Here is a 13,877-nt window from a genome sequence, read left to right as displayed (position 1 = left end):
AACCCACACTACTTGATTAATAACTATAAAAGTATTTCATTTTTAAGAACAATATAGTTACCTTACATAAGTTTTATAGTTTTCAGTAACATATATAGCCGTTACTCTTTAAATTATAAAAATGAAGATCTAATATAAAATATTCTCCCTGCGTCTACTTACTTAAAGCCCCAAAAGGATTCACTTTCATATTATCAGTATATCATTATGTGTTGCATTAACTATAATAATATTTCATTTTAATGGTAATAATGTCATAAAACATTCTTAAGTTTTGTAGTTCTTAATATCCAATACATAGCTGTACTCAGAAAACTACAGACCAGAGAATCAGACCTGTAAATTATTTTTTTATAGGTTATCAAAAAATTACACAAATGAAGATAGACATATTGAATTATGATGTGAAATAATCTGAGCCATCTGAACTCTATGTCAGCAATCCTGTAGGTCATGGCCTCCGTGTAATAGTCTATTGTTTGTTGTAGTGTGTGTTTTGTTTTATTCTGATATGCAATTAATTAGTTCTCAAAACTGACGAAAGACGGATTTTGGAAAATAGGAAAATGATGTAGGAAAATTGAAATTTCACTGAAAACTACTATTTTTCTGAAAAACTTTGGGTTCCAAGCTTCAAAATGAGGAGTCATTTATTAAAATCCGTTCAGCCGTTTTCCCGTAATTTCCATTACCAGTTCAAATTATATATACAGATATATCAGCTCCCTGTGCCTGATTGTTATACTACAATTGAAATTTTCTTCCTACATTCAATTTACCTTCCCAGTCACCATCCTGTAATTCTCTCGCTTCCATTACGCCAATAAACACTCTTTAATCAAAGCTTGATTAACTTTGTGGTTCCGATAGCTTAAATAATTTTACTTACAAGTTTTTATTTCCTTCATAACTTATGTTTAATACAAATTTATATTTGAACTAACGTTTTCACTGATGTGATTATTATTAGGTCCTAACAGAGACGTACGCAAAGAGTGGAGGGGGTTCGAACCCCCTTTAAACTAAAAAAAGACATATTTAGATCTGAGTATTTTTAATCCATAATCGTATTCTTTCTAATTTTTCACGTCAGAGTAACAAAAACTACATCGACATAAGGTATAGTCCTCCTACCCCTCCTTCAATATAATCCCTGTGCTTGATGCTTCGCCACATTTGAATTATAACAATGCTATATTTATTATACCGCCTAGTACCGACCTTGTAATAAAATGAATCTGACACAATATGAAATTTAACTCGTTGAACATACTGAAAAGTTTGTTTTGACAGTTCTGCAGTGCAGACGTTAAATATTGTGCATTGTCGATTTTAAAATCATTTTCAGAGCGGTATTCATCCGTTCCTTAGTTATTATGAAAAGTTCGTTTAACATTTTGTGCATTTGACAGTTCATATCTTTAATACACTATAAACTTCTTATGTAAGTATAATAATGACACAAGTATTTTTATTATACAAAATTAAACAGAAGTTAAAATTTGTTAACAATTGACTATGAAAAAATCACGTTACAGAGATTTTATAAAGATATTCATGAATATGTTCTATTAGAATAGTACAGTATTGATAAATAATACCAACATAATATTAATAATAATAATAATAATAATAATAATAATAACAATAATAATAACAACAAAGCACAAAATTTAGAATACCGATGAAGAAAAATAAAAAAGGTAAACTTTCAAATTCTAAATGAGGCAGTACAGTAAGTGAACAGCTTCAAATACTTGGAGTGTAGGCTACTATAAGTAGTAACATGAACTGCTGCCACGAGGTCAAAAGAAGGATAATAATGGCTCATGAAGCTTTTAATAGAAAAAGGAGCATCTTCTGCGGATCCCTGGAAAAATAACTAAGGAACAGACTAGTGAAGTGCTTTCTTTACATGGAGATGGCATTGTACGAGGCAGAAACATGGACATTACGACGAAGTGAAGAGAAGTGAATAGAACCATTTCAAATGTGGATATTGAGAAGAATGGAGTGTGTGAAATGGACAAACAGTATAAGAAATGAAGTTATATTGGAAAGAGTGGGTGAAGAAAGAATGATACTGAAACTGATCAGGAAGAAAAAAAGGAATTGGTTGGGTCACTGGCTGAGAACAAACTGTCTGCTAAAGGATGTACTGGAAGGAATAGTGAACGGGAGAAGAGTTCGGGGCAGAAGAAGATATCAGATGATAGACGACATTAAGATATGTGGATCATATGTGGAGACTAAGAGTAAGGCAGAAAATAGGAACGATTGGAGAAAGCTGGGTTTGCAGTGAAAGATCTGCCCTTGGACAGAACAATGAATGAATGAGTCATAGTTTGATGGCACTGTGGTTCCGATAACTTAAATAATCTTACTTACAAGTTTTTATTTCCGTGAATAACTCCTGTTTAATACAATTTTATATCATTTGAACTAACGTCTTCACTTATGTCGGGCATCATCAGGTCCTAACACGGCCGTACGTAAGAGGGGGTTACGGGATTTTACCCCCCCCCCTTTGAACTTAAAAAATGGCATATTTAGATTTGAGTATTATTTGTATCCATAATCGTTTTCATTTGTCTAATTTTTCACTGCCAGAGTAACAAAATCTACATCGACATAAGACATAGCCCTCCTAACCCTTGTTCAATATAATCCCTGTGTTTGATGCCGCGGCACATACGAATTATAATCATGCTATCTTTATTACAAAGAGACCTACAGCCTAATAAAATAAAGCCAACACAATATGAAATCTAACTTCTTGTGAAACATATTGAAAAGCTTGTTTTGTCAGTTTTACAGTGCAGATGTTAAATATTGTGCATTGCCGATTTTAAATTAATCTTAAGAGTGGTATTCACCCGTTCGTTAGTTAGAGTTCTGACTTTATTGTGAAACGTTCGTTTAACGTTATGTGCATTTGATAGTTCATATCTTTAATTTAAACTTTTTATGTAAGTGTAATAATAACACAAGTATTTTTTATTATACAAAATTAAACAGAAGTTGAAATTTGTTAAAAATTGGATAAATGTGAAAAAATTACGATTCAAAGATTTTATAAGGATATTCAAGAATATGTTCTATTAAAACAGTACAATATTAATAAACAAATACCTTACTTACTTATAGCTTTTAAAGAACCCGGAGGTTCATTGCCGCCTTCGCATAAGCCCGCCATCGATCCCTATCCTGAGCAAGATTAATCCAGTCTCTACCATCATATCCCACCTCCCTCAAATTCATCCCATCTACGTCTCGGCCTCCCCAAAGGTCTTATTCCTTCCGGTTTACCAACTAACACACTATATGCATTTCTGGATTCAGCCATAAGTGCTACATAATAAAAATAAATAATACTGTAACATAATAATAATAATAATAATAATAATAATAATAATAATAATAATAAATACATAACATTTAAAATAACGATAATGTAAATTATAAACAATTTTCATAATGACCATTATAAACATCTGTTGGTGACAAATCGTTGCCTTGGAATAAAATAGTCACAACTCAAAAATCACCATTTTTTTATTTTCCCATAATTTTAATTTTATGTGGAAAACCGTCACAAATTAAATTCTTTTACTTTCTGAAAAAAATAAAATAATTACACTCTAATAAAATGAAAGCTTCGCCTTTAATTCACCTAAAATGATCTCCCAATTACTGGGGAAAGACCGTCATATTACGAGTAGAAAAGGGTCTAATAAAAGAGATTTATTATTATCATAATACTCAGAGATTAAAGTCTAATGTAGCACATAGTATCTTCATTTTCCACATAAAACAGTTTATGTAACGCCTAATTTTTTAATGTTTCTCCTGAAAAGAATTTTAATAATTTGTTACTAGATGTGATTTTAGTCAGTTTGTAAAATATTTTTGGTCCAGGGAAAATATACATCTTTTTATGACTATACAACAATGGCTGACTTAATGGCTTATGCAACGAGAACCGGGTACTAGGAAACTTCCGAAATTAGTAATAAGTATACATATTTTTACTTCAATTTCAATCTCATATCCCAAAGAAAACACCACACCATCAGTTCATTATTAAGCTTGCATATTCTGCCCTCCCAAGCCAAAAGGGCGTATTTCAATGATTTTCTGAAAATCAGTTTTTGAAATAATTGGATAGTTCAGATGCTAATATATCTATTGCCTAAAGGAAATGGCCGTTTCTCAATAAATTGTGCCTTTAAGATGTGATTTAATGAAAGCCGTATCTCAAAATTAATATGAATTCCTAAGCGAATTTGGCGGAAGTTCATTTTTCTAAGCAAAAAGGCCGTTTCTCAGGCATACGTTCTTTTCGCTTAGTATTTCCTATTCGCCATTCTAGTCAAATTAGACGTAACTGCATTAGTAACAAATCCTTCAGCATGTAATCGCCACTACCCGAATACTCATTTCTCATAGTTTAAACATAGTTCTTATAATTAATTCATTGTTGATCATGAAAATTAATATGCAAGGTGTGTTCCGATTAATTTTTCTAGCTTATTATTGAAAACATGTCAATTTTCATTTTCCTGTTTGTTGTTATGTAGCCAAAACACAGAATATTGATTCTACTCAACCTTATTTTAGAAACACCATTATAATCACCATGTAAGTAAAATAATTTATATTTTTATCACTATTGGACTGATAGTTCATATGCACATATGTTTTAGAGACAACGAAATGGACAATGAAATTATTCGTAGACACATAAATTCATTTAATCCTACCATATCACATTAGTACATTACCGGAGGGAACATGCATCTAATCGTCTTTATTTACCAAGTGATATAACGCTGACTGCCATGCACCATGATTTTTTTACTCAGAATGTTAATTAAAAATGTTCATATGAAAAGTACAGAACGGTAGCCAGTGAAATGGACATATCTTTTGATAAACTGTGAAATCTTCAATGCTACACAAAGGAAAATTTGGACACTAATTTTTAAACTTGTAAAATGTGGAAAACATATTGAGAGAGCATCAAAATCTCGGGCCAAATATAGAGAAGATGCTGAAAAAATTGAAGAGGTTAACAAAATAATTTATTATGCAGATCTTCAAAGAGCTATCTTGTTGCCAAGACTAGACACATTTAAGGTAGCTATATTCACAAGTGTTTGACTGTCTACATGAGAGCTTCGTTCCTGTTGGGGGTGGGGAACAAAACAAAAAATGTGCAAGCCGTTTGCAGCTGTCCGGCACGAGGCTCTCTTTAAAAGGAGCAAAGAAGAAATAGTAAGCACTTTCTACAACTTTTTCAAGTACAAGAGAGATTGTTCAAAATTACTCTATGGTTGGACAACTGCACGGTCCAGAACAAAAATTGGACATTCTTTTCATTTTTGATTTACATTGTTAATTCAAATGAAGTAAGTACTAATGAAATTGTGATAAGTTATTTTGAACCAGGCCATTCGTTAATGGCTTCTGATCCTTTCATCACAAAGTAGAACAGTCAGTGAAAAGACGTGGATATAAAGTATATGATTTTGCAGACTTTGTAGATGCAGTAAAATCGGCATCTTACCAGACTGAGATACTGCCAGTGGAGCTTCAGTATTTTTTCATTTGGTCTGGCTACTCATCACAATATAAATTTAACCTGATTAGTTTATTGATTACTTTTGTAAGGCTAAAGATACAATCAATATAAATCCCAACTTATCATGTCACACTCAGTCTCTTTCTTTGGAATATCATTTTTTTTATGAATGATGTGTTTCATCCACTTAATACAGTATAATATTATACTACTATGCAATTTAAGTGAATATTCCTTCTTAACTCTCTATTATGTTATTAAGATTTAAAACACAAGTACAATATTAAGAAATCAGTGTTAGTACTTCTGTTTTACAGACAATATAGATAACATTAAACAGAAAGAAGCCATATAAAAATAACGACATAAAATTTCACGTTTTGTTTGAAGTTTGTGCACCACTGTTTTCTTAATCCAACAGGTTGCTTATTCATATACACAACCCTTCCTCTTTCCATACTTAGCGCTTGCTGCCCGCGCACGACATCAAGGTCAGAAAAATGCGCTCGCTTTGACATCACTGGGCTATGCTTTACAGAATTGCCCAGTGTTATTCATATTGTAAATTTGTGTACGTCACACTGTTTAACATGAATATTGGAATAAGCTTACTCCCGTCTTTCTGTATTTCGACGGCTTAGTGTCAAAGGACACTAAGTCCAAAAATCGACTTTTTGAGTTATTTATAGTATCATATTGTACAAAGTAGCCCTTATATAGTGTGAAAGTAATATGTCTCTACAAATAATAGTTTTATTTATTTATTTTTTTTTTTTTGGAGATAGTGTTGTGTTAATTTAGACAGATGCTGAGTGTCAAACAACACTATCTAGACTTAGTTTTCTTTGACAGTAACAAAATATAGACTAGAAGAACACTAAGTCGAGATAGTGTTCTTTGTCACTAAATTATTTAGCATTTCTAAGATTTTATTGTTGACACTGCCTCAGAATATACAACGAAGAATGTAATACAGTCACCATACTGTTCATTGTTAGAGAATTTATAATTTTTTAATTAATAGAACAAGAATTCTTAAATCAATCCAGTTTGTAAGAGACGCAGCACAGGATTGCTCTGATAATTTGATACTTTTTTATTAGAGCTAAGAAATACTCAGATCGAATATTAGGGGCAGGTTAATGGTGAAGTTGGCTTTAGCGACATATAAAATTTCGCAAGGAATGAGTGATGAAGCTAATAAGAGCATAGCTGTTAGTAGTCCATGTCCAACGCTGGATAACAGGAAAGCCCACAAGTCCTTAAATAGTGGAAAGAAATTGCTGGTAAAAAAAGTTCTAGACAAAGATTGTACAAAATGTCTTCTTAAATGCAACCTCTCATTTAGTGCTAAAGACAAACATGAAATTCATAAACAATATTGGAATATTGAGAATAACGATTTGAAGCGGCAATTTTTTTATGGGCCTTACAGAAGTGAAGGAAATCCAAATCCAAAAAGGATGAATCTAGAAGGCGAAACACCAGTTCTTGCCTGGTGAAAAATAAAGAAAACATATGGATATGCAGGGGTTTTTTTTCTCGCCATCTTTGACATATCCAACACAATAATAGAATATATTTTGAAAAAAGTGACAATAACATAGTGAAAACTGATCGAAGAGGAAAGCATGAACACGGAGTAAAGAAATCTGAAAATACTCGTGAATGTATAGTGAACCACACTGCATCATTTTCAAGAGTACTGTCCAACAAGAGTACAAGAAACGAACTGCAAGAGAATATCTGTCTTGTGATTTAAATTTACAAAAATATGTATGAATTGTATAAAGAAAAATTCAGATTTTGAACCGATTTCTATATCTGGACTGTATACCTTAATCAAGGTAACAGGGCTGATGAATCGGTATTAAATTATAAAACATAGGCAGCCCAATAAGTCTAAGGTTGCAGTGCGTCCGGAGCAATGACGGGCCTAAATGTTGGGGGGGGGGGGACACAGGAATGCTAATGTTAAAGCAGAAAAACCTTTCATATTATCGTCATATTTTCAAAAATAATTTTAATATACCTTTTCATAATTCCAGAAAGGATCAATGAAAGTAAGAAGATAGAGACGGAGGAAGTTCATCAGTCCCACATTGAAAGAAGGAAGCAGCTCGTCAAGTAAAAAAAAAATTACAAAATTTAGAGCATCAGTAAATGATCTTTACTTTTTTAAATTTGATTTGAACCTGTGCGCAATGGTCCAGATGTTAAAATGGAATGAGTGTTTTATAAACGTGGATTACCTGTACATAATTTGACCAAGTATGGATGTAGCCAACAGAACAGCAGGAAATTTTTTATGGAACGAGAAAATTGCAGAAAGGGGAGCTGCAGAGGTACCATCATGTCTCTTTGCTCAAATGAAAAAACTGCATAATGGTAAAAGGTTCTGCTTCATGTCCGATACCTGTGGAGGACTGTGCTTATATCAACCATGCTCCTCTACACTGTGAATGTTTTGGACGTATCTCAAATTGAACTTTATTTTTAACTAAGAAATTCACAAATGGACACAGTCCGCACGCACATTGAAAAAAAAAAAAACAGCAAAATATACAGAAATATTTGATCCATCAGAGTGGTATACTATAGTTAGAGCTGTATCAAAAATAGAAGTGGAACAGAGTAATGTAATGATGTAAGAGAAATTCAGAAGACATTAATAAAGAACAAGAAAGTTGACACTAATGGAAACATTGTAGATGGCTGGATATAGTGTGGTTCCAGTATCGGAAAAGTGACAGTGAACACGTATTTTTTTTAAATACAATTATGATGAAGAATTCCATAAATTCAAGGTACAGAGGAAGATTACACGTGGATTTAGGCTGGATAATCTTCAACTTAAACCAAAGGATCATGGTGCACTGAAAATATACAAGATTAGAAAATGAATAATGTATTGCAACTGTGTAAACAGAACATTATACCAGGAAATTACCATTTCCTTTACAACAGTTTAAAAATGAACAGGAAATCGTAGAAGAAGATACTCAAAATGAAGAGCAATAAGTGATTATAAAATCAAGAAGAAATTTTAAATTTTTATATGAGAGGTATGGATATTGATACTATTCAAAACAAATACTGAATAAAATCAAATATAATCCTATTCAGATTATAATTTTATTCAATGTCATTTAGGGTATAAATTCTGAGTTAAGTGTGTATTTTCGTTTTATTACGTGCAGACAGACTTTTAAATCAATTGAATTTGTAGGCTTTGCTATTTTTAAAAATAAATTGATAATTAGTTAAATAACTTTTTCATCGAAACTCCTCATCAGCTGTGGTAAATTAAAGTAGTGTAACATTAGCAACTATTTAAAAACACTGTTGTTCTAAAATGCAATGTAAATTGAAGATAACTTTTACTCTTTTATTATTTTATAAATGCACTGTTAAAATTATTATTTCAGATAATAGTATAAATTAATCTAATAATGATAACATTATGCTTTTATGCTTTATAAATAATATTAACTGGCACTGTTATAATAATGCAGATATGTTTTGAGTTTAGATAATATTCCTTTATGAAGAAGAAGAAATATGATAATTGCAGCTCTCCACAATAAGTTAAATTTATTAATTTGCATTGTCAAATAGATCTATAATTTTTTACTAGAGTGTTTGAATTCAATATTTTGGCATTTATTTTTAACACTATCTACTAAATTGAATGCTTCGTGTCAGTAACAAAGAACACTATCTCCAAAATATGTTAATTTTTAAGTCAATATTAAATATTTCTAGAAAATATGTATTGTATTGTCTTTAAGGTTATATCCTATATATATATGGTTTAAATTTTATCAACATATCTCTTAAATTAAAGCAGTAACATAAGAAAATATACACAATTGAACTGTTTTTTGCCTCTCCTGTACAGTTGTGATTTTGGAGTTAGTGTTCTTTGACATTATTGTTGTACATACCAGGTCGAATTATGTTTCTAATTGTTTCAATACATACTATGAAAGGTATTAAAATTGGTGAAGTTCCTATGTTTTGTCATCAGAAGGAATTGCTAAATTACTATAATTTGGTTTAAGAGACCGTTACTTGCTTTCAGTCCTCTGATGATTCGCGTAGAAAAAACATAGCTAAGCAGACCGAACAGGCACTACTAAGAGCGAACAGCCCGTCTCAATAAAATCGTAATGAAACAGAAGCGCTACGCATTCTCATACGCACTGAGTACTTATTCTTCTCGAAATTATTTCATGGAGCGAGTCTTGATGGAAGTCCACTGGTAAGTAGGCAACAGTTTCGCACGACTGTCCACAAGTAGCATATTACAGGGGCACTTGTTTACTGCACATGCGCAGTGTGTGGTAAGCGAAAGTAGAACAATAAGGGAGCTCCATTTTTTTTTTTCCGTATCTATACAGTACATACTCGTAGATCTGTGATTAATACTTTTGTTCGTGGTCTGTAACAGTTGGTTTTGCCTAAATCCCAAAAGACACAAAACCTATACGAAAGAACATAGTGTTCTATCTTCGTTAAAATTGCCCGTTCAAGATGTTATAAAAATGCAATCATTTAACTAGAACAATGGTGGGCATTCCTGCGGTCGCAGTGACGTCAGACCTCAGCGAAGCATCAAACTTATCCCCTACCTTCCCCTTCCCCACTCCATGAAAATACTGCGCGTGTACGTGGCGGATTATACTGGATTGCTGTACTTCGGAGCTCCATTAGTGGTACAATGTCTTTCGCAGAATCATATGAATCGAGAGGATATCACACTTACAAGAAAGGCGGTTCTTTCATTTCTCATGTTTAGGATTAGTTACAAGTATTCAGGACGCGAACTTAAATATGTACATTCTTAAAATAGATCACCTGTTATACGAGTTCAAAGAACACAGATTCAGTGATTTTCAAAGGATGGTGAAAGATTTCAATATTTTTGCCGCTCCTTTTCATGTTTAAATTGAAAATGTTATCCCAGAATTGCAGTTAGAGGTACTGGATTTGCAGAATGATGGCTTCTTGAAAGCAAAATGTGAAGGTCTACTGGGGGCTAAAATTTTTAAAAGATGTCCAGTACTACATATCCACTGCTTAGACAGTTTGCTTAAAAAATAATGAGTACCGTCATTTTCCATAACTGTGGTCCTGGAACATAACTATTGTCCACGATACAACCATTCAAATTTTGTACTCCATAACGTAGTACGTCGTTTGTCTATATTCTTGCTGTACTGTATTTTGAATTCAAGTCACCTCAGCTATCTACGAACGGTCTATGTTGCTTCTGCAATGATCTTTGAATGGTTGTATCGTGGACCATAGTTGTGTTCCAGAACCATAGTTGTGGGAAATGACGGTATGTATTCATCAACCTACCAGTGCGAACAGCTGTTTTCTAAAATGAAATCCAGCCACAGATCCCGCTTAAGGGGAGTCTGTACTGCCATCCCATCAATGTAAAGCAGAGCAATAATAGATAAAGACCGTAATTTTAGCCTGTTACATACAATAATACTTGAAGAATAACCCCTAAAAATTTCAACTGTGTATCTTATGTAAGTCCTGAGACAAGTGTACCTAAATTAGATGAAATTTACATTGCTGGGATAGGCAGTACAGACTCCCCTTAAGCGATGCTCATCTTCTTGCGCAACTGAAGATAGCATACACAGATATAAATCCCAATTTCGAAGAAAATACTTTGAAAAATGATTAATTAAATATTACGCGAATGGACTATTCTAATTACATATGGTAGGTAGGGGTGTAGTGGCGCAACTGTCTGTAAATCCGTCACTGCACTGTAGAGTGCAACCCCTCCCACGGTATGTAGTTGCCATTTAAATCCTGTCTTGTGGGTTGCGTTCATTTTGCCCACCACTGAATTAGAATAATTCTGAAAACAAAAGCCTTATATTTCTGTAGGTAAATAATCTTAAACCCTGAGTTTCCTGCTAGTGCAGTGCGGACCAGAAATACTGCTGGAGTAATAGATCATGCTAATTAAGTTATGTGACCTAATAAACAAGATGAAAGCCGCAAGGTCTTACCTTGTTGGCGAAACGATTAGTTCACTAGCATTACTTCCATTGGGTATCCCATTCCATTGTCTGGTATTCTGTTGTAACCAGATGTTCGACTGGGTTAGTTGCAGACTCCCACTCCATGGGCTGCATGTCATTCTTGGCGTCGATGCCTTCCAACTGCATGCGCTCCTGATGTTCCTAGAAAATTTCAGAAATGTGGAATAATGAATTTTACAGTTTTAATCGAGTATTAACTCCATATGTAGATGAAATTATTGGGGATCATCAGTGTGGTTTTAGGCGTAATAGATCAACTATTGACCAGATATTTTGTATTCGGCAGATAATAGAGAAAAAATGGGAGTATAAGGGTACAGTGCATCAGTTATTCATAGATTTCAAAAAGGCATATGACTCGGCTAAGAGAGAAGTTTTATATGATATTCTTATTGAATTTGGTATTCCCAAGAAATTAGTTCGATTAATTAAAATGTGTCTCAGTGAAACGTACAGCAGAGTTCGTATAGGTCAGTTTCAGTCAGATGCGTTTCCAAATCACTGTGGGCTAAAGCAAGGAGATGCACTATCACCTTTACTTTTTAACTTTGCTCTAGTCTAGAGTATCCCATTAGGAAAGTCCAGGATAACAGAGAGGGTTTGGAATTGAATGGGTTACATCAGCTGCTTGTCTATGCGGATGACGTGAATATATTAGGAGAAAATTCACAAACGATTAGGGAAAACACGGGAATTTTACATGAAGCAAGTAAAGAGATAGGTTTGGAAGTAAATCCCGAAAAGACAAAGTATATGATTATGTCTCGTGACGAGAATATTATACGAAATGGAAATATAAAAACTGGAAATTTATCTTTTGAAGAGGTGGAGAAGTTCAAATATCTTGGAGCCACAGTAACAAATATAAATGATACTCGGGAGGAAATTAAACACAGAATAAATATGGGAAATGCCTGTTATTATTCGGTTGAGAAGCTTTTATCACCCAGTCTGCTGTCAAAAAAACTGAAAGTTAGAATTTATAAAACAGTTATATTACCGGTTGTTCTTTATGGTTGTGAAACTTGGACTCTCACTTTGACAGAGGAACATAGGTTAAGGGTGTTTGAGAATAAGGTGCTTAGGAAAATATTTGGGGCTAAGCGGGATGAAGTTACAGGAGAATGGAGAAAGTTACACAACACAGAACTGCACGCTTTGTATTCTTCACCTGACATAATTAGGAACATTAAATCCAGACGTTTGAGATGAGCAGAGCACGTAGCACGTATGGGCGAATTCAGAAATGCATATAGAGTGTTAGTTGGGAGGCCGGAGGGGAAAAAGACCTTTGGGAGGGCCGAGATGTAGATGGTAGAATAATATTAAAATGGATTTGAAGGAGGTAGGATATGATGATAGAGACTGGATTAATCTAGCACAGGATAGGGACCGATGGCGGGCTTATGTGAGGACGGCAATGAAACTGCGGGTTCCTTAAAAGCCATTTGTAAGTATTATTATTATTATTATTATTATTATTATTATTATTATTATTATATTTTTGTAATTTTTTTCAATTTATTTGGGAAACAATCATGTTACAATAACGATTACAATTATTGCAGTCAGGAAACTACAAAAATAGGTGTTAAATACAAAAGACATAAAAATTCATTAAAAGAGCTATTACATCGTCGAACAAAAATGTACGTGTCAAATATTAAAAAAAAAACATATATAAATTAAAGAATTTGTCTCTCGTATGAGCAAATGCTCATGGTCGGGAGATCAAAACCGCGCTGTAGATAAGCTGAAAGAAGAAGGCAAAATAAACAATTAATATAAGCAATAGGCTAAAGTAGCAGAAATTACAAAAACAAGAGTCGACAATTATGATATAAAGGGATCACAATTGAAAAAAATTTATAACCAATATTCACAAGGATATAAAACTAATACAGGAGTATCTTCTGCGGACCTCTGGAGAAAGAACTAAAGAAGACTCTAGTGAAGTGCTTTATGTGGAAAGTAGCAATGTATGGGGTAGAAACATGGACATTACGACGAAGTGAAGAGAAGCATTTTAAATGTGTATATGGAGAAGAATGCAACGTGTGAAATGGACAGACAGAATAAGGAACGAGGTTGTGTTGAAAAGAGTGGATGAAGAAAGAATGATACTGAAACTGATCAGAAAGCGGAAAAGGAATTGGCTGGGTCATTGGTTGAGAAGAAACTGCCTACTGAAGGATGTACTAGAAGGAATGGTAAACGGG

General features: G+C 33.3%; 1 protein-coding gene and 1 long non-coding RNA gene across 7 annotated transcripts in view; one reads left to right on the top strand and one right to left on the bottom strand.

The window, feature by feature from the left end:
• The window catches only part of LOC138693798 (uncharacterized), a 123,418-nt gene that overhangs the window by 38,052 nt on the left and 71,489 nt on the right, over positions 1-13,877 (top strand). The gene's annotated exons all lie outside the window — the stretch shown is intronic.
• LOC138693797 (CD2 antigen cytoplasmic tail-binding protein 2 homolog) overlaps positions 11,605-13,877 on the bottom strand; it is a 123,924-nt gene continuing 121,651 nt past the window's right edge. Inside the window, exon 5 of the mRNA XM_069817595.1 lies at positions 11,605-11,799. Within this exon, the coding sequence (XP_069673696.1) occupies positions 11,753-11,799 (47 nt within the window). The 3' untranslated portion in view covers positions 11,605-11,752. The remainder of the gene's footprint in view (positions 11,800-13,877) is intronic.

Source organism: Periplaneta americana, unplaced genomic scaffold (assembly GCF_040183065.1).
Source record: "Periplaneta americana isolate PAMFEO1 unplaced genomic scaffold, P.americana_PAMFEO1_priV1 scaffold_21, whole genome shotgun sequence".
Lineage (NCBI taxonomy): Eukaryota > Metazoa > Arthropoda > Insecta > Blattodea > Blattidae > Periplaneta > Periplaneta americana.
Note: the sequence above shows the minus strand (reverse complement) of the source record. Positions and strands in the feature narration are given on the sequence as shown.